The 27,531-nt window shown below is 41.2% G+C and overlaps 1 protein-coding gene and 2 gene segments (V, D, J or C); 2 read left to right on the plus strand and 1 right to left on the minus strand.

Annotated features, from left to right (window-relative positions):
* Positions 1–31: 31 nt before the first annotated feature.
* LOC113041826 (immunoglobulin lambda-1 light chain-like) lies at positions 32–12,239 on the plus strand. The gene is made up of 4 exons (XM_026200415.1): positions 32–205; positions 295–623; positions 11,731–11,824; positions 11,923–12,239. The coding sequence occupies exons 1-4, from the start codon at positions 157–159 to the stop codon at positions 12,237–12,239; spliced, it is 789 nt and encodes a 262-aa protein (XP_026056200.1). The 5' UTR covers positions 32–156.
* Positions 12,240–14,176: 1,937 nt separating this feature from the next.
* Positions 14,177–19,291, minus strand: LOC113041828 (Ig lambda chain C region-like). The segment is given in 3 exon segments: positions 14,177–14,595; positions 19,142–19,193; positions 19,283–19,291. Coding segments are annotated over 3 exon segments (378 nt in total).
* A 5,356-nt stretch (positions 19,292–24,647) lies between these two features.
* LOC113042028 (Ig kappa chain V region 3547-like) lies at positions 24,648–25,377 on the plus strand. The segment is given in 2 exon segments: positions 24,648–24,700; positions 24,790–25,377. Coding segments are annotated over 2 exon segments (387 nt in total).
* Positions 25,378–27,531: the final 2,154 nt, after the last annotated feature.

Here is a 27,531-nt window from a genome sequence, read left to right on the forward strand (position 1 = left end):
TGTATTTCAGGCCTTTAACTGAGACTGAGCGACTGTCTGCAGGTAAATGATGTGAGAGTGTTTGCATATTGATCAGATGCTTCAGTGCTCTGAGAGTGTTTATAGTGCTGTGAGTTTAACACTTCATCACTGACACACACAACAATCTTCATCAACATGACCTTCATCATCATCTTCATCTGGACTCTCACAGCGTTTGCTCAAGGTTTGTGGAGCACAAGTTTGATATCAATTCATTTCTTCAAGTATATTGTCAAAGTTTTGAGTTGATTTTCTTCTTGTTGTGTGTTTCAGAGTGTAGAGGACAGATCAGCGTCACTCAGAGTCCCTCAACGACAGCAGCTCAACCAGGAGAAACAGTGAAGATCAGCTGTAGAACCAGCAGAGATGTGTTCAGATATAGTGGGTTTTATGATTGTTTAGCCTGGTACTTACAGAAACCTGGAGAAGCTCCTAAACTCCTGATTTATTATACAAGCAGTCTCCAGTCAGGAACTCCATCTAGATTCAGTGGCAGTGGATCTAACAGTGATTTCACTCTGAGCATCAGTGGAGTCCAGACTGAAGATGCTGGACATTATTACTGTCAGAGTTTTAATTGCAGAACAAATTATTATGGTTGTGTGGGTGATTATGTGTTCACACAGTGATTGTGAGTCGTACAAAAACCTGTGTCAGTCAGAGTCACAGTGACTGAACTGATGCTGCAGCTGATCAAAAAAGGAACTGAAACAACATCGTCACAAATGCATCTGAAAAAAATAATAATCATAAAATATATATTAGATTAGATTAGATTAGATTAGATTCAGCTTTATTGTCATTGCACATGTAAGGTACAAGGCAACGAAATGCAGTTAGTATCTAACCTGAAGAGCAATAACTAGTAAATACAGGATAAAGAGTGTCTACAGTATGTTAAAAATGTACAATAAATACACAAATAATGCAGTACTATGTACATAATTTACATATTTTAAATACTATCAGCATGATATACAGATAGGTGTACTATGAACATATATACAGATGGATCAATAAGTGTATGTACAATATAAGCAGAAACTGTGAACATATGAACATAAATTACACTAGTGCAATGGACAGTAAAAAGTGCATAGAAAAATTGGGTAGTGCTAGATGAAAGACAAAGAGCTTGAGGAGAATCGGGATCAAAAGCGGAGTTTACTGACAATAGGTTAGGATACAATACAAATAACAGCATTAACATAGACATTCACATTGAGTATACATTCAGAAGTGTTAATACAATCACAGACGAAGAAGAACTAAACAGACAGGGTGTTTAAGCACACAGAAGGTAATGAGGGAAATGGAGACAGGTGGGGAATAATCAATTAACAAAACAAGAAAAGGAAGGTGACCAAATGAAGGAACAAAAGTTCATTAACGTGACAGTGTGTGTGTGTGTGTGTGTGTGTGTGTGTGTATTATAAGTTTAAGAGTATGATTATTTATAACACACAATGAACAGTGTTTCTAAATAACACTTTATGAACGGACTAGTTTCATCACGGAGGAAAAAGACAGACAGAAAGAGGAAAAACATATCAGACATGCACTTGCACGATGCAAATATCCGATATGGGCCATAAACAAATGAAAAGAACAAGTCGCAAACAAGCAAATTGAAACCAGAAACTGGAAACAAGGACATAATAACCCTACCATATATCAGAGGCATAACAGAACCACTACAGCGGGCAATGAGAAAATACAACATAAACACAGTAGTAAAACCATACACAAAGTTAAGGCAGTTACTGGTACACCCCAAGGACAAAATAGAGCAAGACAAAAAATGTAATGTCATATACGAGATACCATGCAAATCATGCAATAAAACATACGTAGGAGAAACAGGCAGGTCATTCAACACAAGAAAGAAAGAACATCAGAAAGAATGTGAAAAAGAAACAACAGGACGACTAACTAGATCGCAAAAGGAAAAAGCACAACAGGAACAACTAAAATCAGCTATATCAGATCATTGCAAACGAAACAACCACATTATGGACTGGGACAACGGACACATTATCAGATCAGAACCAAACAGATACAGAAGATGGATAAAGGAGGCAATTGAAATTAATAAGCGGGCCAAGGATACCATCAACCGGGATGAGGGAGCCTACATGCTCTCACACACATGGAACACCATCCTCCAGAGACCATCGAGCGACGGGGGGGCAGGGCGTGGCCACACCCAGAAAATAACAGCTGATAAACGACACGTCACAGCTGTCAGATGACGCTTCTGAGGAAGACTGCAGGTTGCAGTCGAAACATGTCAAGGTAAAGAAAAAGTTTTTTTCTCCACCTGAACGTTTTTTGTCTTTCTAGAAGAAAACTGCCTGGATTTTAAATCTACTTCATTTTCCAGTATAATGGACTGTATCATATCTTGACATTGTTTATTTAAGATCTGCACAGCATCTTATTATAGCTTGTGAGTGGTTAGATGTTGAGTCTTTTTGAGTGTTTCCTATAGAGCTAATGTAAATCTATTGATGTGAGCTTAATACTTCAACTGAAAAAAATGCAAAGTTTTATATAGTTACATTTTATTTTGATGGTTCCCTTAATCAATCGACTATAAGCAACTTTGCAACTACATGCCAACTAACTGTCATTAGAGTACTTAATATAAAGTGTAACATTCTGGACACCAATCACAATTTATATGTAAACCATAACTTACTGGCCGCTGCTGTGTAATATCAGATTAATTTCATGATAAATCTAATATAAAGTGTAACACTTCTTTACAAAAAAGTGTCGTAGTCTTGTTACACATTTGTAGTTACACAAACCATTCAGTGGGTTGTTACATATCTGTAGTTACTTTAACACTAGAGCTGTAGATACTATTTACCAATGTGTACTTACACTGTGGTTACATACTATGTACACATCTAGTTACTTTGTTAAGTTACGCAGGTATTAGGGACACTTAATATAAAGTGGGACCAATTTTTTTGTTAACTAAATTATTGTATAAAGGCAATAACACATTCACAATCATGCTGTTTATCTGATATTCAGAAGAAACAGTCCTCTTGTGTGATTTTGCTTTATATCAATAAGGGATAATATTAATATGTGAACTCGTTAAATATTTTCTAAAGCATTACGTCGAGCGCAAAAGAACCGGTGATCCGTTTTCTTCAACCGGTTTATTGAATCGAACTGTCCGAAAGAACTACTGGTGATCCGAAAACTGATGCAACCGGTTCTTGACTCGTGAACGAGTCAATGTTTTGTTCGTTATCTGGCTCGGCTCGGTGTTCATCTTCAGTTCTCTCTTCACAGCAGTTCAGTCAGTGTACTGTTTGAGTACATGAATTACTCTGGGATATTGGTTTGTTTGAACTCAGAGGGAGTGTCAGACACATTAAACAAGTTAACAGCAGTTAACAGCAGTTCGATTTGGTGAACTGGTTCAAAAAGATCCAGTTACATCGAGTGATTCGTTCACAGACCGGATATGATCAAACTGCTTTGTTTTGAACTATCTCTCACAACAGACACGGAATAGAAGACAATGCTGAATAAAGTCGTGGTTTTTACTGACCCTCTAACTGACCCTCTGATGTCACATGGACTACTTTGATGATGTTTTTCTTACCTTTCTGGACATGGACAGTAGACCGTACACACAGCTTCAATGGGGGCACTGAGAGCTCTCGGACTCAATCTAAAATGTCTTAAACTGTGTTTCAAAGATAAACTGAGGTCTTACTGGTTTGGAACGATATGAAGGTGAGTTATTAATTTTGCTATTTTGGTGCACTATCCCTTTAAGTCTCAGCACAATAAACCAAATTAAACTTGTTGAAATTCTCCTGAAGTGTTTGCATAGAGAGTGTGTTTTACATGAGCGACACACACTTCAGTGCTCTGCATGTGTTTATAACTCTGACAAACATCAAACATGATCAACAACTGTTTCTCACTAGAACTGAACCTACAACCAACAAAAATGACTTTCATCACCATATTGATCTGGACTCTGACTGTATTATGTAGAGGTTTGTGTCTGGAAAGATATATTTGTTATTTTTAATGTAGTGAAGATATATGTTTGTAAAAGTGTTTGTGATTTCTAATCTTTCTCATTTGACAGAATCTATTGGGCAGGTGACAGTGACTCAAACTCCCTCAGTGCTGCTCGCTCAAACTGGACAATCAGTCACTGTGACCTGTACATTTAACACAGCTCCAGACTGCTGTGTTAGTGGAAACCATTTTCTTGGCTGGCTCTTACAGAAACCTGGAGAAACTCCTAAATTCTTGATTTATGCATCAATCAGTCAGCTATCAGGAACTCCATCTAGATTCAGTGGCAGTAGATCATCTGGGAGAGATTTCACTCTGACCATCAGTGGAGTCCAGACTGAAGATGCTGGACATTATTACTGTCAGAGTTATCACAGGATCAGTGGTAGTGGTGTGTTCACACAGTGATTGTGAGTCGTACAAAAACCTGTGTCAGTCAGAGTCACAGTGACTGAACTGATGCTGCAGCTGATCAAACACTATCACTCACTACTGACACACAGAGACCAAACACAGAACTACACATGAGCTCACAACTGAGTTAGGACTCACATCAGCTCTATTAGACTCAGATCTGTCCTGGGACAGACGGGTTTGACTCAGTTATGCTCTGAAGTGATATGAAATCAAACAGAAAACAATGATGCCATATTTCTCAGTTCCAGTGTTGTAGTTTTTGTGTTTTGTTAAGAATATATATTTTTAACCCTCTTTTTGTATTACCAGGAATATAAAGCTGTTTTATCAGATTTATAAAACACAAATACAGCTTTACCATTTCTCTCCTGGAGGTGTGCTGTGAGCGGAGCTAAATAGTCAGGAGCGCACAAAGCATTTCAATTGCTATCATCTGCAAGCTGTGACACCGACATAAATAAAACAGGAATGGAAACTTTATTGATTAAAATTAACTATGGCCAAAAATCAGATCCAGTCATAATATATTCCATCCAGAATTAACTTTCGTAACCCATATGATACGTGTTGATGCACAGACACTCTGGGGTATGTTTCCCAAAACCATCATCAGCTTACTTTGGTCTCAAGCTCCACTAAACTCTATTGGCAACAACAATACTTGTTAATTGGTCTCATCTAAAGAAGCTATGGGAATCATTTTTGTGCAAAAAAAAAAATAAATAAATAAAACCTTTATTCAACAATTGGTCTCCTCCACATCACCATGGCACCATTATGGTATCACGACGTATGCGTCTGCTTTGATCTGAATGTAAACTGTTTCTGTGTCCGCAGCAGCACACACATACTTTATGTTCAGGATAATGCACACTATACGTTACATCATGAGATCAAAAATATACCAGGGTTACACGGAGGAGACAAATTGTTGAACAAATTCATTATTTTTTATTTTCTTTTTGCACAAAAAGGATTCTCATAGCTTCTTAAAATTACGGTTGAACCACTGATGTTACATGGATTATTTTAACAATGTTCTTGCTGTGTTTCTGAGTCTTGATCGTGGTAGGATCCTTGTTGTCTATGGATCGTCAGAAAGCTCTCGAAGTTCATCAAAAATATCTTAATTTATGATCCTTAGATGAAAAAAGATCTTATGGGTTTGGAACGACATGAGGGTGAGTAATTAACGACTGAATTTTCATTTTTGGGTGAACTATACATTTAACATGATAATCCAACTCTTTAGCAGAATAAATAAGTCAGAATGCATGAAATAGCATTAGACATCATCTTTAAACAGATATTTACCACTATTTATCAGAACATTTACTCTCATTTCATGTGGTTTGGATTTTTTTTTTTTAAAGTTCACTCTTATTGTTAAACCATGATTTGTGCATCAATCATCAGTCAGTCGTTAAGAGTGTGTCTCAGTCAGTCCCTTAGTTCACTAGTCAGTGCACTGCTCAGGGATCACATAATGCTCATGCTCAAAACATTCCCACAATGTGTCACACCCTCAGCTCGTTCCCTCAGCCCCAGTCACCATTGCCAGTCACCATCCACTCAATCTCCCATGCACCGCCCACGTGAACCGTCACCTGAATACTAATTACCTGCACCTGCACCAGCAATCACCACACCTTTAAATACTCACCTCACTCACTCACTCACCGGCTGGAATCAAGATTGCATGGACATCTTTGTGGATCTTCTGCCTGCTCCTTGTGGACCGTATTGTGACTCTGTGGAGATTCAGACACAGCGATTAAGGGAAGTGACTCTTTGTTGTCTGGCCTAGCTTTGTGCTTGAACTCACCAATTGATCAGTGCTTGAAGATTCACCGTCTGTGACCACACTTACCTGCTCTGTTAAAGTCCTATGTTAATAAAGCTTCACGAAAATACTTACCCGTCTTCTCCTCTCCTTGTGTGGATGTGACAGGATTCCAGCCCCAAAAAACAGAACTCAATCTCCCATGGATGTTAACGCTGCAGCTCAGGGAGCGGCTCCGGACCCGTTCACCGAAATGGTGACTGCCCTCCGCCAAGTACTACAGTCAGTTTCACCACCCACCGAAACTGGTGCTTCCGCCACCAACAGCACGCCCCTTGCACGTCCCATGTGCTATACGGGTGAACCGAGTGGCTGCAGTGGGTTTATTCTGCAGTGCTCACTGTTCGTCAACGCAAATACCTGTAAATTCCCCAATGAGGCCACCAAAGTCGCCTTTGTGATCTCTCTTCTCACCGGACGGGCGCTACAATGGGCAGAGGCTCTTTGGAGCTCCCAAAGTCCAGTTCTATCCTCATTCGACGCCTTCGTCACCCACCTCCAGGAAGTGTTCGGGGTGGCTCTAACTCCTCTCTCAACCCATGATGAACTCTTAAATCTCCAGCAGGGAGCCGCTGAAATACACGACTACACTCTCCGTTTCCGGACATTAGCCGCCACCAGTGGTTGGAACCAAACTGCCCTACTAGCTGCATACCGTAAAGGTTTAAAACCCCAGATCAGAAAGCAAATGGTCATTTACGACGATAATGTCAGTCTAGAGACATTCATTAGAAAGACTATAAATGTTGCTCAGCACCTCTCGGCTTGTGCCTCCCCGGCTTCATATACCATCTCTCCATCGGCCAGAACGCCCTCGCCCCAACGTGACCAGGAGGAACCCATGATCACCAACTCCTACCGCCTAGATGCCTCTGAACGGAGACGCCGCATCCAGGAGCGGCTGTGTTTATACTGTGGCGAGGCCACTCACCTGATCCACGCCTGCCCGGTCCGTCCGCCTCGCCCAATGGTGAGTACAGTCTCAATTACCCCATCTGTATCTCACATACCTCATATCAAAGCCCAGATAACAATTAACTCACGTAATCTTTCCATCCTTGTCCTGGTGGATTCCGGAGCCGCAAGCAACTTCATCTCATCTCACTTCGTAACCAAGCACCGTATACCCATCATCCAGAATGAGACCACTTACCGTATCACTACCATCCAGGGATCACCATTAGGCGGTGGCAAAATAACTAGAAGGACACACGAGCTACAACTCGTTCTGCCCCACGGACACCGGGAACAACTGGCCCTCCTCGTACTTCCTCGCGCTACCGTTGACGTCGTCCTGGGTAGGCCGTGGCTGGCCCAACATAACCCACAAATCAACTGGAGCACAGGGGAAATCCAGGCATGGGACCCGGGATGCCAGAGTCACATTCACCGTTCACCAGTCCAGAGTTCACAGTCTGCGCCACCGCACCTTCAATTGCACTCCACCTCCATAGGAAGACCTGCCCTTTACTCCTCCTACTCCGATGTGTTCAGCAAGGAACAACCCACCCGATTACCGCCACATCGGCCCTGGGACTGTTGTATCGACCTGCTGCCAGGTGCCAAGCTACCACATGGGAAAATATATCCACTCTCCCGTCCTGAGCAGGTGGCGATGGAGGAATACATCCAGGAGGCTCTCGATCAGGGGTTCATCAGACCATCCACATCTCCAGCTGCATCCAGTTTCTTCTTCGTCCCCAAAAAGGATGGCGGACTTCGACCATGCATCGACTATCGGGTGCTAAATGACGCCACCGTCAAGTTCGCCTACCCGTTACCACTCGTTCCGGCGGCTCTGGAGGAACTGCGCGAAGCCAAGGTGTTCACCAAACTCGACCTCCGCAGTGCCTACAACCTGATCCGTATCCGAGAGGGAGACGAGTGGAAGACTGCCTTCATCACCCCTGCCGGGCACTACGAATATCAGGTTATGCCCTATGGGCTTGCTAACAGTCCATCCATCTTCCAGAGTTTCATGAACGAAATATTCCGTGATTATCTCCACCAATTCGTCATTGTCTACATAGACGATATCCTGATCTACTCCCGGAACATAGAAGAACACCAAACCCATGTCTGCCACGTTTTACAACGACTCCGAGAGCATCACCTCTACCTAAAAGCTGAGAAGTGTGAGTTTCACTGCACTACCGTCTCCTTCCTCGGATACGTGATCTCTGCGGAGGGAGTTCAGATGGAGTCAGCCAAGGTAGATGCTGTGGCCAACTGGGCGGAGCCCACAACGGTGAAAGAACTCCAGCGTTTCCTTGGCTTTGCCAATTTCTACCGGCGCTTTATCAAGAACTACAGCATGCACTCGGCTCCTCTAACATCCCTCCTAAAAGGAGGTCAGCGCCAGCTGCGCTGGACACCCCAAGCTCGAGAGGCCTTCAGCCATCTTAAACACCTCTTCACCTCAGCACCCATTCTTCGACATCCTGACCCGTCCAAGCCTTTCGTCGTAGAGGTTGATGCGGCCAATCACGGCATTGGAGCCGTGTTATCCCAAAGGTCTGGTGAACCTTGCTCACTCCATCCGTGTGCGTACTTCTCTAAGAAACTCTCTCCTGCCGAATGCAATTATGGAATCGGAGACCGTGAGTTGTTGGCCATTAAACTCGCCCTTGAGGAGTGGCGGCACTGGCTAGAGGGAGCTCAGTTTCCATTCACTGTTGTCACCGACCACAAAAATTTCCAATATCTGCAGAACGCCAAAAGACTCAATGCTCGTCAGGCTCGTTGGTCACTCTTCTTTGCTCGCTTTAATTTTCAGATCACGTATCAGCCCGGTCACAAGAACACTAAAGCAGATGCCCTGTCCCGTATGTACTCACCAGAACCAGACACCAACAAGCCTGATTCGATTCTACCACCCTCCGTTTTCCTCGCGCCCATCCTCTGGCAGATCGACGAGGAAATCCGAGCCGCCACCCTCGAGGAGCCTGCACCTCCGGAGGTTCCCACGGGTCTTATGTACGTGCCCACAAACCAGCGACTCCCTCTACTGGAAAGTGCGCACACGTCACCTGGCTCAGGACACCCTGGCAGCAGGCGAACCCTCTCGCTCATCCAGCAGAAGTACTGGTGGCCAAACATGGTTCGTGACATTACCCGGTACATCCTCGGATGTTCGGTCTGCGCCGTTACCACCACACCTCGTCAACTTCCCGTGGGTAAATTACAACCACTGCCCATTCCTCGCCGACCCTGGACCCATCTAGGGGTGGATTTCGCCACTGACCTTCCCCCCTCACGGGGGTACACTACCATTCTGGTTGTTGTAGATCGTTTTTCTAAATTCTGCAAACTAATCCCTTTAAAAGGTCTTCCCACAGCGTTCGAGACCGCCGAAGCCCTCTTCACCAACGTGTTCCGGAATTATGGCACTCCAGAGGACATTGTATCGGACAGAGGTCCTCAGTTTATCTCCAGGGTCTGGCGAGCGTTCTTCCAACTCCTCGGAACATCCGTCAGTCTATCTTCTGGATATCATCCTCAGACCAACGGCCAGACCGAGCGGAAGATTCAAGAAATCTCACGGTACCTCCGTACTTACTGCTCCCAACACCAGGATACCTGGAGCCAGTACCTGCCGTGGGCTGAGTATGCCCAAAACTCCCTTCGCCAAACCACTACAGGCTTAACCCCTTTTCAATGTGTTTTAGGCTATCAACCACCGCTGTTTCCCTGGTCAGGAGAAGTCTCTGAGGTGCCCGCGGTAGATCACTGGTTCCAGGAGAGCGAGAGGGTGTGGGACTCAGCTCACATCCATCTCCAACGGGCAGTTCGGAGGCATACAGAGACCGCTAACCAACGCAGATCGCCTAATCCCGTCTATCTGCCTGGAGACAAGGTTTGGCTCTCCACTCGGGATATCCGCCTCCGACTGCCCTGCAAAAAGCTGAGTCCCCGCTACATCGGGCCGTTCACCATCCATTCCCAGATAAATCCCGTCACCTACCGCCTGGACCTACCACCACGCTACCGGATTTCACCCACGTTTCACGTCTCACTGCTAAAACGTCACACTGATCCAGTTTCTCCTTCCTCCACAGAACCAGAACCGCCTCCCCCTCCAAACCAACCCGAGATCCTCGGAGACAACATCTACCAGGTCCAAGAGATCCTCGACTCCCGGCGGCGGAACGGCCACCTGGAATACCTCATAGATTGGGAGGGGTTCGGTCCCGAAGAGAGGTCGTGGATACCACGCAATGACATCCTGGATCCGGCTCTCCTCGAAGAGTTCCACCGACAACACCCGGACCGCCCGGCTCCCAGAGGTCGTGGTTGTCCCCGTCACCGCTCTAGGATGCCTGGAGTCACCCGTGGGGGGGGGGGGGGGTAGTGTCACACCCTCAGCTCGTTCCCTCAGCCCCAGTCACCATTGCCAGTCACCATCCACTCAATCTCCCATGCACCGCCCACGTGAACCGTCACCTGAATACTAATTACCTGCACCTGCACCAGCAATCACCACACCTTTAAATACTCACCTCACTCACTCACTCACCGGCTGGAATCAAGATTGCATGGACATCTTTGTGGATCTTCTGCCTGCTCCTTGTGGACCGTATTGTGACTCTGTGGAGATTCAGACACAGCGATTAAGGGAAGTGACTCTTTGTTGTCTGGCCTAGCTTTGTGCTTGAACTCACCAATTGATCAGTGCTTGAAGATTCACCGTCTGTGACCACACTTACCTGCTCTGTTAAAGTCCTATGTTAATAAAGCTTCACGAAAATACTTACCCGTCTTCTCCTCTCCTTGTGTGGATGTGACACAATGCACCATGAAAGCCAGTGTGCATCACTGCTGTCTGTTGTTGTGTCCCTTTTTTCAAGTGTTTTCTTTTGCTTTGGGAGGAGTTTGTGTGTCTCTGTCCAGGAAGAAGACTGATTGGTTCCTGCAGTCTAATTAGTGACACGCTCTGCCTGGTCAGCTGACTCCTAGCTGCTTATAAAGCTCCTTCATCACTTCCTGCTCCAGCCTCATGTCCTGCTTTTCAATAAGAAACTCTTTCATGATTCGCCTTTACCCTAGACGGGGTGTAACACTGTAGTGATGTTTCTTAAGGTACCACAAACCAACTGAGCTGAAATACATGTGTTTAATTCATATACAAAAACCATGAATGATCATTTGTTGAACAGTTTAATATATCCATAATCATAGTCAATCCTTAATAAACTGACAGATGATGAAACACCAGTCAACATAATTATACAAAACAAAGATTAAACAGTTTGATGTGCAGCTGCAATGATGGACAGGATGAAATGAACGAGCAATCTTCATTTAGAAGCTCATTTAAATACAGCATCAGTTCATTTGCATATTGATCAGATGCTTCAGTGCTCTGAGAGTGTTTATAGTGCTGTGAGTTTAACACTTCATCACTGACACACACAACAATCTTCATCAACATGACCTTCATCATCATCTTCATCTGGACTCTCTCATACTGCTTTATACTACAAGGTGAATAGTGTATATTTTAAATAAAATTAATTAAATAATTGCATTATGTGTCAAATAATATATTTATTTTTTAGGACTAATAAATGTTTGTGTTTCAGGATGTAAAGCTCAGATCACAGTCACTCAGACTCCTTCAGCTAAACCTGTCACACCAGGAGAAAATGTTAAGATGAGCTGTAAGTTTAGTTCTGCTCCATCCTATGTGTCCTGGTACTTACAGAAACCTGGAGAAGCTCCTAAACTCCTGATTTATGCTGCAAACACTCTCCAGTCAGGAACTCCATCTAGATTCAGTGGCAGTGGATCTAACAGTGATTTCACTCTGACCATCAGTGGAGTCCAGACTGAAGATGCTGGACATTATTACTGTCAGAGTGCTCACGTCATCAGTAGTAGCTGGCTGTTCACACAGTGATTGTGAGTGTTACAAAAACCTGTGTCAGTCAGAGTCACAGTGACTGAACTGATGCTGCAGCTGATCAAACACTATCACTCACTACTGACACACAGAGACCAAACACAGAACTACACATGAGCTCACAACTGAGTTAGGACTCACATCAGCTCTATTAGACTCAGATCTGTCCTGGGACAGACTGGGTTGAATTAATTATGCTCTGGTTTTGTGATAAATTGATATCAAATCAATCCAAAAACACACAAATGTTTCTCTGTTACAGTTTGATAGTTTTATGTTTTTATGTGTACTTACAATCATACTGATAAACTTCCTCATGAAACTATCACTCAAACTTCATAACTGTCTCATCAGTGCATGAGCAGAAGTGAAAGTGTTTCAGTTCAGAGCGTTGAACCGATCAAACAGTGAAACTGTGAGTTTGAGCTGAAATCAGATTTGCATTGACAGCTTTAGTGATTCTGATGGTCTCAGAATAGAGCAGCTCCGTCTCCAGAGACCATGTTCAAACCCCAAGAGCTTCAGTTCACATTTACTGCTAAACACAGCTGTTCTCAACTATTACAATTAAACAGAACAATTCTCAGAATCTAAGTCTAATTAAAATTTAGCTCAGTTCAAAATGATGCAACAAGTCATAATCATCTGGTGCTTACCTGCAGAGCTACAACCAAAATGAAAAAAACTGTGTATCTGCTGTCTGCAGGTAAATGATGTGAGTGTGTTTGCATATTGATCAGATGCTTCAGTGCTCTGAGAGTGTTTATAGTGCTGTGAGTTTAACACTTCATCACTGAGAGCTTTTCTAAATTTTAACTGAAAGAGCAACCAACAAGAAGAAGATGATCATCAGCGTCTGTATCTGGACACTCATTCTTTGTGTTCAAGGTTAATTTATTACTCAAAATGTGGTTTATATGCACGTGTTTGATAGTAAAACTGATTTTGTTCAGGATACTTTGAATTTAATAACTGTTGATTATTATCTGATTAAATATTATTCACAGGAACTACAGGACAAGTTTCTGTGACTCAGACTCCCTCAGCAGCTGCTGTTCAAGCAGGAGAAACAGTTACTATAAACTGTCAAACTAGCAGAGGGATTGGAGATCGATCACGGGGTTGTAGTTCCTGTCTCGCCTGGTATCTGCAGAAACCTGGAGAAGCTCCTAAACTCCTCATTTATTACATTAGATCTCTACAGTCAGGAACTCCATCTAGATTCAGTGGCAGTGGAGCAGCTTATGGAACAGATTTCACTCTGACCATCAGTGGAGTCCAGACTGAAGATGCTGGACATTATTACTGTCAGAGTGCTCACGTCATCAGTGGTAGCTGGGTGTTCACACAGTGATAGTGAGTCGTACAAAAACCTGTGTCAGTCAGAGTCACAGTGACTGAACTGATGCTGCAGCTGATCAAACACTATCACTCACTCTACAGAGAAGAAACACAAATTCTTTTGAGGTCCATAATTTTTTATTTAAATTTTTGTTTTGTTTTTTATATAAAAAAAATTAAGATATTTTATTATGTATCTCTTCTTCATTCCACTCACTCGTTTTCATATTGCATAATTTCTTTCTTCTTTCTAATTAATTGTTGATTGATTGATAACAACTGTCTAATTGTTGTTATCACTTTTGTTATTAGTCTTGTTATTGTATTTTCTTCCTAAAAGCCTCTTGTGGACAGGTGTTGAAAATTACCATTTATGCTATAACACTAAAACCAATGCACATGGTTCATCCAATTTAATTGTATGTCCATGTCAAATAAAGACATAAATAAATAAATTATAGATTCATATTCCAAAAAGAATCAGCAGGACATAAAGATGTAGTTGTATTTTATTTATTGAATGAATCGTAATAGAATCATAACTGAATGATAAAGCAGACACACATGTTCTTGTATGAAGCACACAAAGCAGAGCAGATGCAGATGCGAGCGACTGAAGCTGGATGTGGAGAATGAAGGAGTCGCTCATGTGCTGTTAGTCTCCATGTGAGACATGAGTGAGAAGAGCAGCAGATCTACTCTGAACACTGCTGTCTCGTCACGTGTCCAGTGAGCGCAGGCTGACCGCTCCGTGTGGCCTCACAGCTCACTGAGACGCTCTCCATCCACTCCTGCTCAGAGAGAGTCAGGCTGCTGCTCCAGCTGTACAGACCGTCCTTCTCCAGGAGCCCAGCGCTGCTCTCCTGAGACCTGCTGCTCCCGTCCACCTTCCAGCTCAGGCTCCAGTCTGACGGGAAGCCCTTGCTGGCCACACACACCAGTGTCGCTGTCTTCTTTGAGGAGATCTCTGCACTGGAGGGCGGCAGGACGCTCACTTTAGGACGAGTGACGCCTGACAAACACACAACACTCACCTCAGTCAGGAACAAAGCTTTTCTCTACTTTCAGGTTATATATATACAATATAAGAACAATAAATACAAAACAAATTTTCTTATTCATTTTAGCAACATTACACTGCAAGTCACCTGAATTAATTTTTACAAAGTCTGTGATCAGCAAAGCAACGCATGTTTTGTGAAATATATTAATATACTAAAGAGTCATTTTCATTATCAAATTTAATATTACTTTGATTAAAAGCATGACAGATCAGATGTGACCTGATGAGCATGAGAAAATCAGATACAAAACTTTGCTTTAAAAATAGAAAATAAAACAAAATGTCTCGGATGTGTATTATAACTTTAAAAATAAATTATTCAAATATTATTGTTAAAAAAACATACAATTAAGCCATTTCCAGTTTGAAAATATCTGCATGTTACTTAAAAATCAACACACTAATCAGAAAATGTACGTTTAATTATTTTTTCATTATCACTTACTACAATCAAAGTGGTGCCAAAATGACAATCATATAACACTGATTTCAGTGCATTTAAAATTTAATAATCAATAAATATCAAATTAACAGAAATTATTATAGTTTACTGGATGAAATAAAAAATGCCATGACAATCAAAACCATCTTTACAATGTTGACTGCTAAACATTCAATGTGAACTAAAAACATAAATATATATGAATATAAAAATACATAAACAAGCATGCATCATTTCTATAGTGTAACAAAGTGTTTGTCAGTCAGTTGTTGTATTAATAATGAAATGATGATTGACTTATGTCACAGTGTGACAAATGGCATGTGGAACTTATTCCCGCTGAAGCAGTGTTCCCGGGGGAACGCTTTGAGTGTAACCCTGTTCCCAGGCCTGTGTGTGCGTTTGTTGCTGTGACAACCCCAAATGATGGATTGGCAACAGGTGTGGGGGATTTACTCAGAGTTTGCGTGATGCCTCATCAACAGTGGAGAGGATAAAAAGCAAGAGAGAGAGGTGGTGCGTGTGGTTTTTCTCCCTTGTGAAAAGTCGTTTTATTGGGTGGTAATAGTTACTGGAGGACGGGTGAATGAAGAGGACAGTGTTGCTTGATGAGGGATTCGAGAACAACAGCAGGAGAGCGAATTACCCTGTTTGCATTGGAGAGGAGCTGAGTAACTGAGAACTGAGTCTTGTAATTGCACACGTTTGACACTGAATTGGATGTGGTTTGGAGTGTTTGGATCACGATCATAAATATCACTGAGTGGATTGTATTGATTCATTACCGATCTCTTACCTCTCCCTCCTCTATAAATGGTGATGTGAACTCTGCCTGTGACTGTGAAGAAAAACATCTCAGAACATCCTCAGTGGCAGTGAGGATTGCGCCCTCCCCCTTCCCTTCGGACAGAAACCCGAATGTGAGTGCTGGCTTTAAATTGCACGTCGTGAAGTGAGTTTGCAGTGGCTAAAATTGATGTTTTCCCCCACAATATATGTTTGAAGTGGAATTGTCGTGTGTGTGTGTAAGCTACATTCCTGTTTGCCATGCACTCTCTATGTGTCATGAGGGCTGACTGTCAATAGTAAGGCCGGATTCACACCGCAAGTTGCAGCAGAGCAGAAGCAGCGCGTTAGCAGCAGGTAGGCAGAGCAGAAGCAGCGCGCGCCTATTTTGCTTTCACACCGGCAGCGGAGGCAGCGCGCAACTGAACAGCAGATTTTGGTCAGAGTGCTCTATAATGGGTACGTTCGCATTGCTTTATTTCCCCATTTAAAATACATTTAAATAAAAAGACTTGGCAAGAAGCTTTTTTAATTAATAATTTCATTGTTACTTTTGTTGGATCTTTGTTTTGCTGTCTTTGTCTTCCGTGCAGTATACGTGTTGTTGATAGAAGAAAGGCCATTGCGCTATATTTGTTATTAAGGAGACTAAAAAGACGCAGACTTTGGGTTCATCCCATTAACCGACGTAGGAGAGAACATGGTGCATATTACCATCTTGTCACTGGGTTTGTTTGCAATCAAATTTACCAAAAAACACCCTGAAAACCAATTTAATAAACGGTTTTAAATTATGTGTATTGTAAATGGTTCACAGCCTTGACTTCCTGCTCATCTTGAAATCAGCATTTACTTGTTTATTATAAATGCATGTATCACCTGCTTTTGTTATTTGTGTGCTTATGTGTAATTTAGAAATTGTAAATGAATGGTTCCAATTGAATCAATTTTGAATCAAATATTGAGTTGTTTGCTCGTGTGCCAGCGAAAGCGTCAAAAACACTATAAAATGTATTACCATCTGCAATAAGAGCCGCTGCAACTTCATCCCATGCTTTTTCCTTCTCCTGCAAGTCTTTATAAATTACATTGTGTGGATCATAAAGAACTTGATATTTCTCAACTTCCACGATGAGACGAGTGTCGTCCATTATTGTCTTTCCAGGTGCACTCTGAAGACCACTGCCTGTGACACCACGTGCTGTTGTTTATGATTGTCAGCACGACATCCGTTCTTCTGCCAATATATAGTCCTAGTTAAAAGAATACGACAACTACTAATAATAAATAAATCTCCAAGGCTAAACTAGCAATATAAATTATTTAAAGTTGTTTTTGTATTTCGGCAAAATGTCTATTTTTGGATAGAACTGTAAGTACTTTAACAGATTTTGTAAAAAAAAAGAAAAAGAAAAAAAACAATATATGAAAAAAAATATAATAAAAAATTGAAAAATATGTGGTTTAAAATATCATAATTTTTTAATGTAATTTGCTAAGAACACAGTAGATATCATTAATGCAAATTTTGGGCAACATTCGTTTAAGTACATGTGTATTTTGGCCATGATCATGATCATTTTGGCCATGGTCACTTTATCTTCTATACATATTTTTTTTATAATAATTTCCTTTTCGTAACATACTCTAGTTCTTGTTAAAACACCCTAGATGTGCTTTATTTGTGCAGTTAGAGCACTTTTTGTGTGAAATCATATTTATTTTGTCTATCAAAGGTGTACTTTCACTTTAACTGAGCGTCAGCAGAGCAGCAAAAATAGACCCAGCGCCGAAACGATCGCGGCACTGCTGCTTCTGCTCTGCTTCTGCTACGCTCTGCCGCGCAGCCTCTGCGTGCGGTGTGAACGCTCTCATCTGTTAACATAGGCGCCGAAAAAAATACGCGCTGCTTCTGCTCTGCTGCAGCTTGCGGTGTGAACCCGGCCTAAGAGTCCTGCGACACTGATTTGTCCCAACTGTCTGGATGTTGAGGATTTATCATCTGGGATGTGAATTAACCCCTCTGTTGTGCTAATAGGAGAAGAGATGCCCTGTTGAAATATTTACTATCTGCCTCAGAAAGGCTCTGTGCAACCTGTTGACTTCGAGTCTGCTGTATCCCTGCCATTCAACTGTATGGTGAGAGGTGTTCGCTCCTTCCAATACATGTGAACTGTATACTTGCCTGAAACATCCATTCTGTCTGTCTCAGAAGAAGCCCCATTCAGCCTGTTGACTTCGAGTCTGCTGTATCCCTGCTATTCGCCTGTATTGTGAGAAGTATTCGTTCCTTCCAATGCATGTGAACTGTATACTTGCCTGAAACATCCATTCTGTCTGTCTCAGAAGAAGCCCCATTCAGCCTGATGACTTCGAGCCTGCTGTATCCCTGCTACTCATCTGTATGAGGAAGCCCCATTCAGCCTGTTGACTTCGAGTCTGCTGTATCCCTGCTATTCATCCGTATTGTGAGAAGTGTTCGTTCCTTCCAACGCATGTGAACTGTATACTTTGTCTGAAGCATCCATTCTGTCTGTTTCAGTAGAAACCCTGCTCAGCCTGTTGACTTAGAGTTTGTTGCATCCTTGTGGCCCACCTGTGCTGAGAGAGGTGACTGTCCTTTGTCACGAACGTGAGAGGGGCACGCTTTGTCTGGAATATCCACTCTGACGGTGTCAGGAGAAGCCACCTTACTGTAAGACCGTGCACCTGCCGTATACGTACTTGACTGATATCATTCACCTCAAATTCCGTACCTGTGGAAGAAGGAAGGAAGGCTGGAATTACATACTTACCGGAGGAGACTTACCGGACCCCTCACTTGCCAAACACATCCCCACCTCAAGGCTGTGTATCTGCCGTGTACGGACCTGACCGATATCCATCCGTCCCAAATTCTGCATCTGTGAAGAAGGGAAGGGAGTTTGGAAGTATTTAATTACCAGAGGAGACTTACCAGACTGCGGGCTTGCCGATTGTATTCCCACCTGTGAAATACCTACTTGACCACCCATCTGTCCATCTATTGCGGGGCCCGCACAGAGGAAGAGGGCGGGAGAGTCCCCGGTCGCTGCATTGTTTACCTTCAAGCCCTGAGGGTAACAAAGAAGATTTTAGTTTAGGATTCCCAATTTGTTTTTACTTCAAAATAAAACTTGTTAAATTTATTCTCTGTCTCCGACTCTTCCCTCTGATACGCTCCTCGAGGTGGTCCTGGTTTAGGGGAGGGCGCAGTCCAGCTTGGCCCCCCTGACCTGTGACACTTACTGCCAACATCCAGTTTGGTGCCGCTGCCGAAAGTCCACCACAGTGATACAAACTAATAGAGCAGCTGAACAAAAACCTCCTGAACGCTTCACTAACTGAACAAACACACATCAACTGAGTCTCCAACAAACACACACTCACAGCACACATCACCTGCATTTACTTCATCTGTCTTATTACTAAAACATCAACCTCAATTATTGAAAGAAATTCACTTTTATATCAAGTGTGACGTGACTCACAATCAAACTCAGTTGATTCAGTGATTGACAGAGACACGTGTGATGATCCTCATGTCTGTAAAAACCTGCACAACATCCACGGATTTGACATCACAAGAGTAAAGTTAATGTACTAAAGTTGGTCTTGAAGATGTTTTCAGAATTAAAGTGAATGATACAGTTTTTTATAGTTTGGCTAATAGAAGACGTTCAGTAATTGTTTTTTTTATTTCAGGCCTTTGTCTGTTAATGAGCGACTGTCTCCAGGTAAATGATGTGAGTGTGTTTGCATATTGATCAGATGCTTCAGTGCTCTGAGAGTGTTTATAGTGCTGTGAGTTTAACACTTCATCACTGACACACACAACAATCTTCATCAACATGACCTTCATCATCATCTTCATCTGGACTCTTTCATACTGCTTTATACTACAAGGTGAATAGTGTATATTTCAAATAATATTATTTAAATAATTTTATTATATATGTCAAATAATATATTTTTATGGACTAATAAATGTGTGTGTTTCAGGGTGTAAAGCTCAGATCACAGTCACTCAGACTCCTTCAGCTAAAGCCGTCACACCAGGAGAAAATGTTGTGATGAGCTGTAAGTTTAGTTCTGCTCCAGTCTGCAGCCCAAACCCCTGTGTGTCCTGGTACTTACAGAAACCTGGAGAAGCTCCTAAACTCCTGATTTATTTAACCAAAAAAAAACCAAAACCAAAAGTCCAGTCAGGAACTCCATCTAGATTCAGTGGCAGTGGATCTAACAGTGATTTCACTCTGAGCATCAGTGGAGTCCAGACTGAAGATGCTGGACATTATTACTGTCAGAGTTATCACAGTGTTTATGTGTTCACACAGTGATTGTGAGTGGTACAAAAACCTGTGTCAGTCAGAGTCACAGTGACTGAACTGATGCTGCAGCTGATCAAACACTATCACTCACTCTACAGAGAAGAAACACAAATATAAACTTTTTTGTATATCATGAGTATATTTGAAAATAGAAATGATTTTGACGATCAGATTTTCTTCTTTCTAATAATACAGTCATACTGTAAAGTGCAAACCAGCATATTCGTGCAAAATAAGAGTTAATTGCACATTTGTTATATTTGCACTCTTTGTTATATTTCAAGCATGTACTTGTATATGCGTTTGCTTTTGAAGTAACCGATTTGAAGTAGTTTATTTAATCTGGTTCTGTTGTGTTTGATGAGGGTTGGAGCTGAACTTCACAGCAAAGTAGATCTCCAACAGGATTGAGTAATAATAATAATGATAATAATATTTAATGAAATAATTAATTAATCATAATCAATGTAAATTAAAGCATTCTGAATTATCAAAAATAATTTATGAAATTCTGTCTACTAAAATTTTTTACCACTATTGGATCCAGTTACATATGTATCTACCAGTGAAGAGTCTCCGTCCAGTGAAACTACTCATTAAAACAGTTTTGAACTGAGCTCAAAATAATGCATGTCATAAGCATCGTTTAGAAGCACAAACAAAATTGTGCATCTCTTCTGTCTCCAGGTGAATGATGTGAGTGTGTTTGCATATTGATCAGATGCTTCAGTGCTCTGAGAGTGTTTATAGTGCTGTGAGTTTAAAACTTCATCACTGGGAGCTTTTCTAAATTTTAACTGAAAGAACAACCAACAAGAAGAAGATGATCATCAGTGTCTGTATCTGGACACTCTTCCTTTGTGTTCAAGGTTAATTTATTACTCAATATTTATATGCATGTGTTAGATGGTAAAACTGATTGTGTTCTGTATACTTGAATAACTGTTGCCATTATTATTATATGAAATATTATTCACAGGAACTACAGGACAAGTTTCTGTGACTCAGACTCCCTCAGCAGCAGCTGTTCAACCAGGAGAAACAGTTACTATAAACTGTCAAACTAGCAGAGGGATTGGAAAACGTTCATGGGGTTGTGGTGAATGTCTCAACTGGTATCTGCAGAAACCTGGAGAAACTCCTAAAATCCTCATTTTTGGCATTAGAGAACGATGGTCAGGAACTCCATCTAGATTCAGTGGCAGTGGAGCAGCTTATGGAACAGATTTCACTCTGACCATCAGTGGAGTCCAGACTGAAGATGCTGGACATTATTACTGTAAGCCTGGACATGTATTCGACAGCAGAAATGTCCTGACACAGTGATAAAGAGTCATACAAAAACCTGTGTCAGTCAGAGTCACAGTGACTGAACTGATGCTGCAGCTGATCAAACACTATCACTCACTACTGACACACAGAGACCAAACACAGAACTACACATGAGCCACAACTGAGTTAGGACTCACATCAGCTCTATTAGACTCAGATCTGTCCTGGGACAGACGGGTTTGACTCAGTTATGTTCAGAATCAGAGAAAACTGGGTGTAAGTTGATATAGAGTAAACATAATTTAATAAGTCATTGTATAGCAACATAAAGATGTTTTTAACAGTTCCTCAAGTAGCTCTTTCATCTCAAGCTGATGATGAATTTATTATTCATGTCTCATCAGTGCATGAGCAGAAGTGAAAGTGTTTCAGTTCAGAGCGTTGAACCGATCAAACAGTGAAACTGTGAGTTTGAGCTGAAATCAGATTTGCATTGACAGCTTTAGTGATTCTGATGGTCTCAGAATAGAGCAGCTCCGTCTCCAGAGACCATGTTCAAACCCCAAGAGCTTCAGTTCACATTTACTGCTAAACACAGCTGTTCTCAACTATTACAATCCATCAACAGCAGCTGAAACTTTAGTGAAGGAAGGACACACTGATCAATGATGCAGTCGAACACAAATGGAAGGCGTTCAGAAGCTTTATTGAATGAACAGCAATGGCAGCACATTGAAAGACTGCTTGAGTATTGAGCTGTAAATCAGGAGACTGCTGTGAATCCTGCTGCTCTTCACTGGAGAAACATCAGCACTCGGAGCTCTTGAGGAACGAGGTCTCGTGATCAGCTCCGTCATGTGTTACTCTGCAGACGAAGCGCTCGCCGGCTTCCCAGCGTGCTTTGCTGAGGCTCAGGACGCTGCTGCGGCTGTAGCGTCCGTCCCGCTCGCTCTCTGCGCTGGTCTGAACCCCCTCGGTGACCTCTGACCCGTCCAGCGTCCAGCTCACCTGCGCCCCCTGTGGAGAGTAAGAGCTGAGCAGACAGAGCAGTGCGGCTGAGTCTCCAGAGATCTGCAGAGAAGAGGGAGGCAGCAGAGACACGGAGGGCTTCACTGCGGGACCAGCTGCAACACACACACACACACACACACACACACAACACACGCACGCACACCCACACACACACACACACACACACACACACACACACACAACACACACACACACACACACAGAGAGAGAAGCAGAAATGAAAAACTGATCAGTGGAGTTTAATTTTATAAGATGCATATGAAACAATCTTCAGAGTTTTGAAAAAACATTATTCAAGAAAATGTATGTTTATATTATGATGTCTCTATATGACTTAGAAAAAAAATTATCATTTCATTATTAATGATAGTAATATTCATGCTATTCAGACTCACAATCATGAATATCAGCAAACTTGAGAGTTTAAATAGTTTAAATGATTAATTTTCTAAATGCTCTTCAAGTTCCTTGTTGTCTGATGACAAACACTTTATTGTTAAATGTGCCAAGATTTTAGACAAAATCATATCAAGAAATAATTAAATTGATTTGAAAGTACTGCTATCAATACATGTAAATGCATGTAATTAATCATATAAATAAAAAAATAACATTTAAAAAGAATTTTAAATTATAAAATGTAAATAAGGATGAAATAAATGCAAAAAATACACTAATAAGATTTATTTCAGAAATAGTAAGTTACAGAACATGTGAACTTTTAACTTTTAATCTCAATCTAATAAAAAAATACTGTCCAACTGAAAAATAATTAGTATATTGTGATTTTGTCAAAAGGTATGTGAAAACAAATTTAAATAATTGCAATATTATTTGTATTTTACAAATATTATTCTTATAAGACACTAACAATTAATAGTAATTTTCAGTGTAATTGTAAATGTATGTTATGATGTTGTTGTTTTTAAATGATCAGCAGCAGATGCAAACTTGATTCTGAACATGTTCATTAACTACATTTCTCTTTGTCTGGTGACGACGTCTACACAATTACATTTAGTATTATCAGACTTTTTCATGCATCTAAAAACACCATAATTGTTAAATTTACCATTAATTGTAGTCAAAATTATATATATCAAGAATTAATTGACTATATATCATGTCATGTAAAGATACAATATTTTTGTACTGATAATGAGTTAAATTATTCATGTAAAATGACAAATGAGATTTAAAAAAAAATACGAAAAATATATACAACTTAAGTAAATGATGAAATAAATTAAATATTGCAATTATTAAAGAAACTTTACAAAAACATTTTTTTTATATAATAAAAGGACTAATTTTAAAATGTTTTTGCAGAAATAATCTAAAAATGAATTAAAATGAATGAATCAAATATCATATATTTTAATGACAGAATTGAAGAGACTTACCGATGGTCAGTTTAGTTCCTCCACCAAAAGTGTACCACAGTGCTTCATTCTAGTGAAAGCGTCGTACAAAAACCTCCGTCACACTCAAATAAACACAAACTCCAGCAGAGAAAGAGAGAAGAGACTCACACACTGATATCAGACTCAACAGCAGCTCTTCTCAACAGCACTCATCAATTATTATAAAAAACAGCACAAAATCTTCATCTTTAATAATTAATCCTTGTTATTACATTAAGACTAAAATCTAATAATTTGTTTCATCATCAGTCCCAAAAATCATCATATTTACAAAACACCTGTTATTTAAAGCTTTGTGATGACCAAGATTTAGAAGGTGACTCCCTTGAATGACCTTTGACCTGTTATACAGTATCATACTAGACCTATCATGGATGACATCAAATCTGTAACACAGTTATTAAATGATCTCAGCGTGAAAAACTGACTGAAACTTAACATAAAACAGTATTTGGAGAGAGAAGCTCGACCTGAAATAAATAATTAAATAACATGCGATAAATCATGAGTGTTTGTTTCTGAAAATGGATAAAATGAATTTATTAGAAAGATATTAAACAGTAAATGATGAATCTGCTGTCTCCAGGTAAATGATGTGAGTGTGTTTGCATATTGATCAGATGCTTCAGTGCTCTGAGAGTGTTTATAGTGCTGTGAGTTTAACACTTCATCACTGACACACACAACAATCTTCATCAACATGACCTTCATCATCATCTTCATCTGGACTCTCACAGCGTTTGCTCAAGGTTTGTGGAGCACAAGTTTGATATCAATTCATTTCTTCAAGTATATTGTCAAAGTTTTGAGTTGATTTTCTTCTTGTTGTGTGTTTCAGAGTGTAGAGGACAGATCAGCGTCACTCAGAGTCCCTCAACGACAGCAGCTCAACCAGGAGAAACAGTGAAGATCAACTGTAGAACCAGCAGAGATGTGTTCAGATATAGTGGGTTTTATGATTGTTTAGCCTGGTACTTACAGAAACCTGGAGAAGCTCCTAAACTCCTGATTTATGCTGCAAGCAGCCGTCAGTCAGGAACTCCATCTAGATTCAGTGGCAGTGGATCTAACAGTGATTTCACTCTGACCATCAGTGGAGTCCAGACTGAAGATGCTGGACATTATTACTGTCAGAGTTTCCACTGGCCGGGTAGCACTAGGCTGTTCACACAGTGATTGTGGGTCGTACAAAAACCTGTGTCAGTCAGAGTCACAGTGACTGAACTGATGCTGCAGCTGATCAAACACTATCACTCACTACTGACACACAGAGACCAAACACAGAACTACACATGAGCTCACAACTGAGTTAGGACTCACATCAGCTCTATTAGACTCAGATCTGTCCTGGGACAGACGGGTTTGACTCAGTTATATGCTCTGATTTTCAGAAAAAAATATATTAAATCAAACAAAAATGCACAACAATTTTCTCCGTTCCAGTGTTGTAGTTGTTTGGTTTTTGTAGATTTTACTACAATCATAATGTATCTCTGATAAACTTGTCCTCTGAAACTACCACGCAAACTTCATAACTGTCTCATCAGTGCATGAGCAGAAGTGAAAGTGTTTCAGTTCAGAGCGTTGAACCGATCAAACAGTGAAACTGTGAGTTTGAGCTGAAATCAGATTTGCATTGACAGCTTTAGTGATTCTGATGGTCTCAGAATAGAGCAGCTCCGTCTCCAGAGACCATGTTCAAACCCCAAGAGCTTCAGTTCACATTTACTGCTAAACACAGCTGTTCTCAACTATTACAATCCATCAACAGCAGCTGAAACTTTAGTGAAGGAAGGACACACTGATCAATGACGCAGTCGAACACAAATGGAAGGCGTTCAGAAGCTTTATTGAATGAACAGCAATGGCAGCACATTGAAAGACTGCTTGAGTATTGAGCTGTAAATCAGGAGACTGCTGTGAATCCTGCTGCTCTTCACTGGAGAAACATCAGCACTCGGAGCTCTTGAGGAACGAGGTCTCGTGATCAGCTCCGTCATGTGTTACTCTGCAGACGAAGCGCTCGCCGGCTTCCCAGCGTGCTTTGCTGAGGCTCAGGACGCTGCTGCGGCTGTAGCGTCCGTCCCGCTCGCTCTCTGCGCTGGTCTGAACCCCCTCGGTGACCTCTGACCCATCCAGCGTCCAGCTCTTTTACAAAAACAGCCTCATTTTAAATGTCTCTTGATGCATGAACATTAGTTCATTCTAAATAAAATAAAAAAAAGTAAATTAAAATTAAAATTTATCTATTAATCACATTTTCATTAGACATCCTAAGCTTAGAGACCAGGACAACTAGATAAGCCCCAGAGAGACACCCCCATCTAAGACCACGTCACCTAGACGGCCATCGGCACAAGACCACGGGAACCAGTCGAGTCCTCTGCACAATCTGACTTCGCTGCCGCTTAGAATTAAACTGCTTGTCAACTTGATTGCACAGATACTAAACGAACTGAACTGAGCTGGATGATGACATCACTAAATCAATAATGAACTGACTTAAACTGAAAATTTAATGTTTACTGTTTGCATTATCACACACTGTTTTTCCTTTTTAATACTCTAAAACTGTCTGCATTGTTAAAAGTTCTATAGAAATAAAGGTGTCTTTACTTTGGTTTCTAAATGATCATGCATTTCTCAATGCATTGGTAATAATTAAAGCAGGTTTAATAATAGATTTTTGTTTGCAACTCAATTGTTTGAATCACCAAAAAGCCTGAAGCTTCAGACACTTGACTCCATGTTTTTGACACATAACAGGAGAAGAGATCCTAAACACTGTTATGATTTATGTGCATATGTTATTATCAGCTGTATCTCGTACACAGATTTACATCGAGATGATTTGCATCGCAGCACAAGCTTCAGCAGGTTTTATATCTCTGTGAGTCTGAACTCTGAGAATCTGAACCAACAGCAACCATGAGCTTCATCACCATCTTCATCTGGATCTTCACTAGCTGCTGTTTCACAGGTGAGGAGATAGACATGCTCTTTTCTAACGGATCATCTGTGCTGGAAATACTTTCATTCAACAAATACTGATTTCTGAATGTTTGTTCATTTTCTTGATATAGAATCAGCAGGTGAAGTGACAGTCACTCAGACGCCTGCAGTGAAACCTGTTCAACCAGGAGACACAGTTACTATGTCCTGTAAAACCAGTCCTGAAGTCCGGCAGGGTTGGAGTTATGAGCCTCTTTCATGGTACTTACAGAAACTTGGAGAAACTCCTAAACTCCTGATTTATAAAACAAATGTCCTCTGGTCAGGAACTCCATCTAGATTCAGTGGCAGTGGATCTAAAACTGATTTCACTCTGACCATCAGTGGAGTCCAGACTGAAGATGCTGGACATTATTACTGTCAGAGTTACCACTGGATCAACAGTATACGTATGTTCACACAGTGATTGTGAGTCGTACAAAAACCTGTGTCAGTCAGAGTCACAGTGACTGAACTGATGCTGCAGCTGATCATACACCGTCACTCTCTCTCTCACACACACACACACACACACACACACACACACACACACACACACACACACACACACACACACACACAGAGAGAG

The sequence above is a fragment of the Carassius auratus genome, chromosome 24 (genome assembly GCF_003368295.1).
Source record: "Carassius auratus strain Wakin chromosome 24, ASM336829v1, whole genome shotgun sequence".
Lineage (NCBI taxonomy): Eukaryota > Metazoa > Chordata > Actinopteri > Cypriniformes > Cyprinidae > Carassius > Carassius auratus.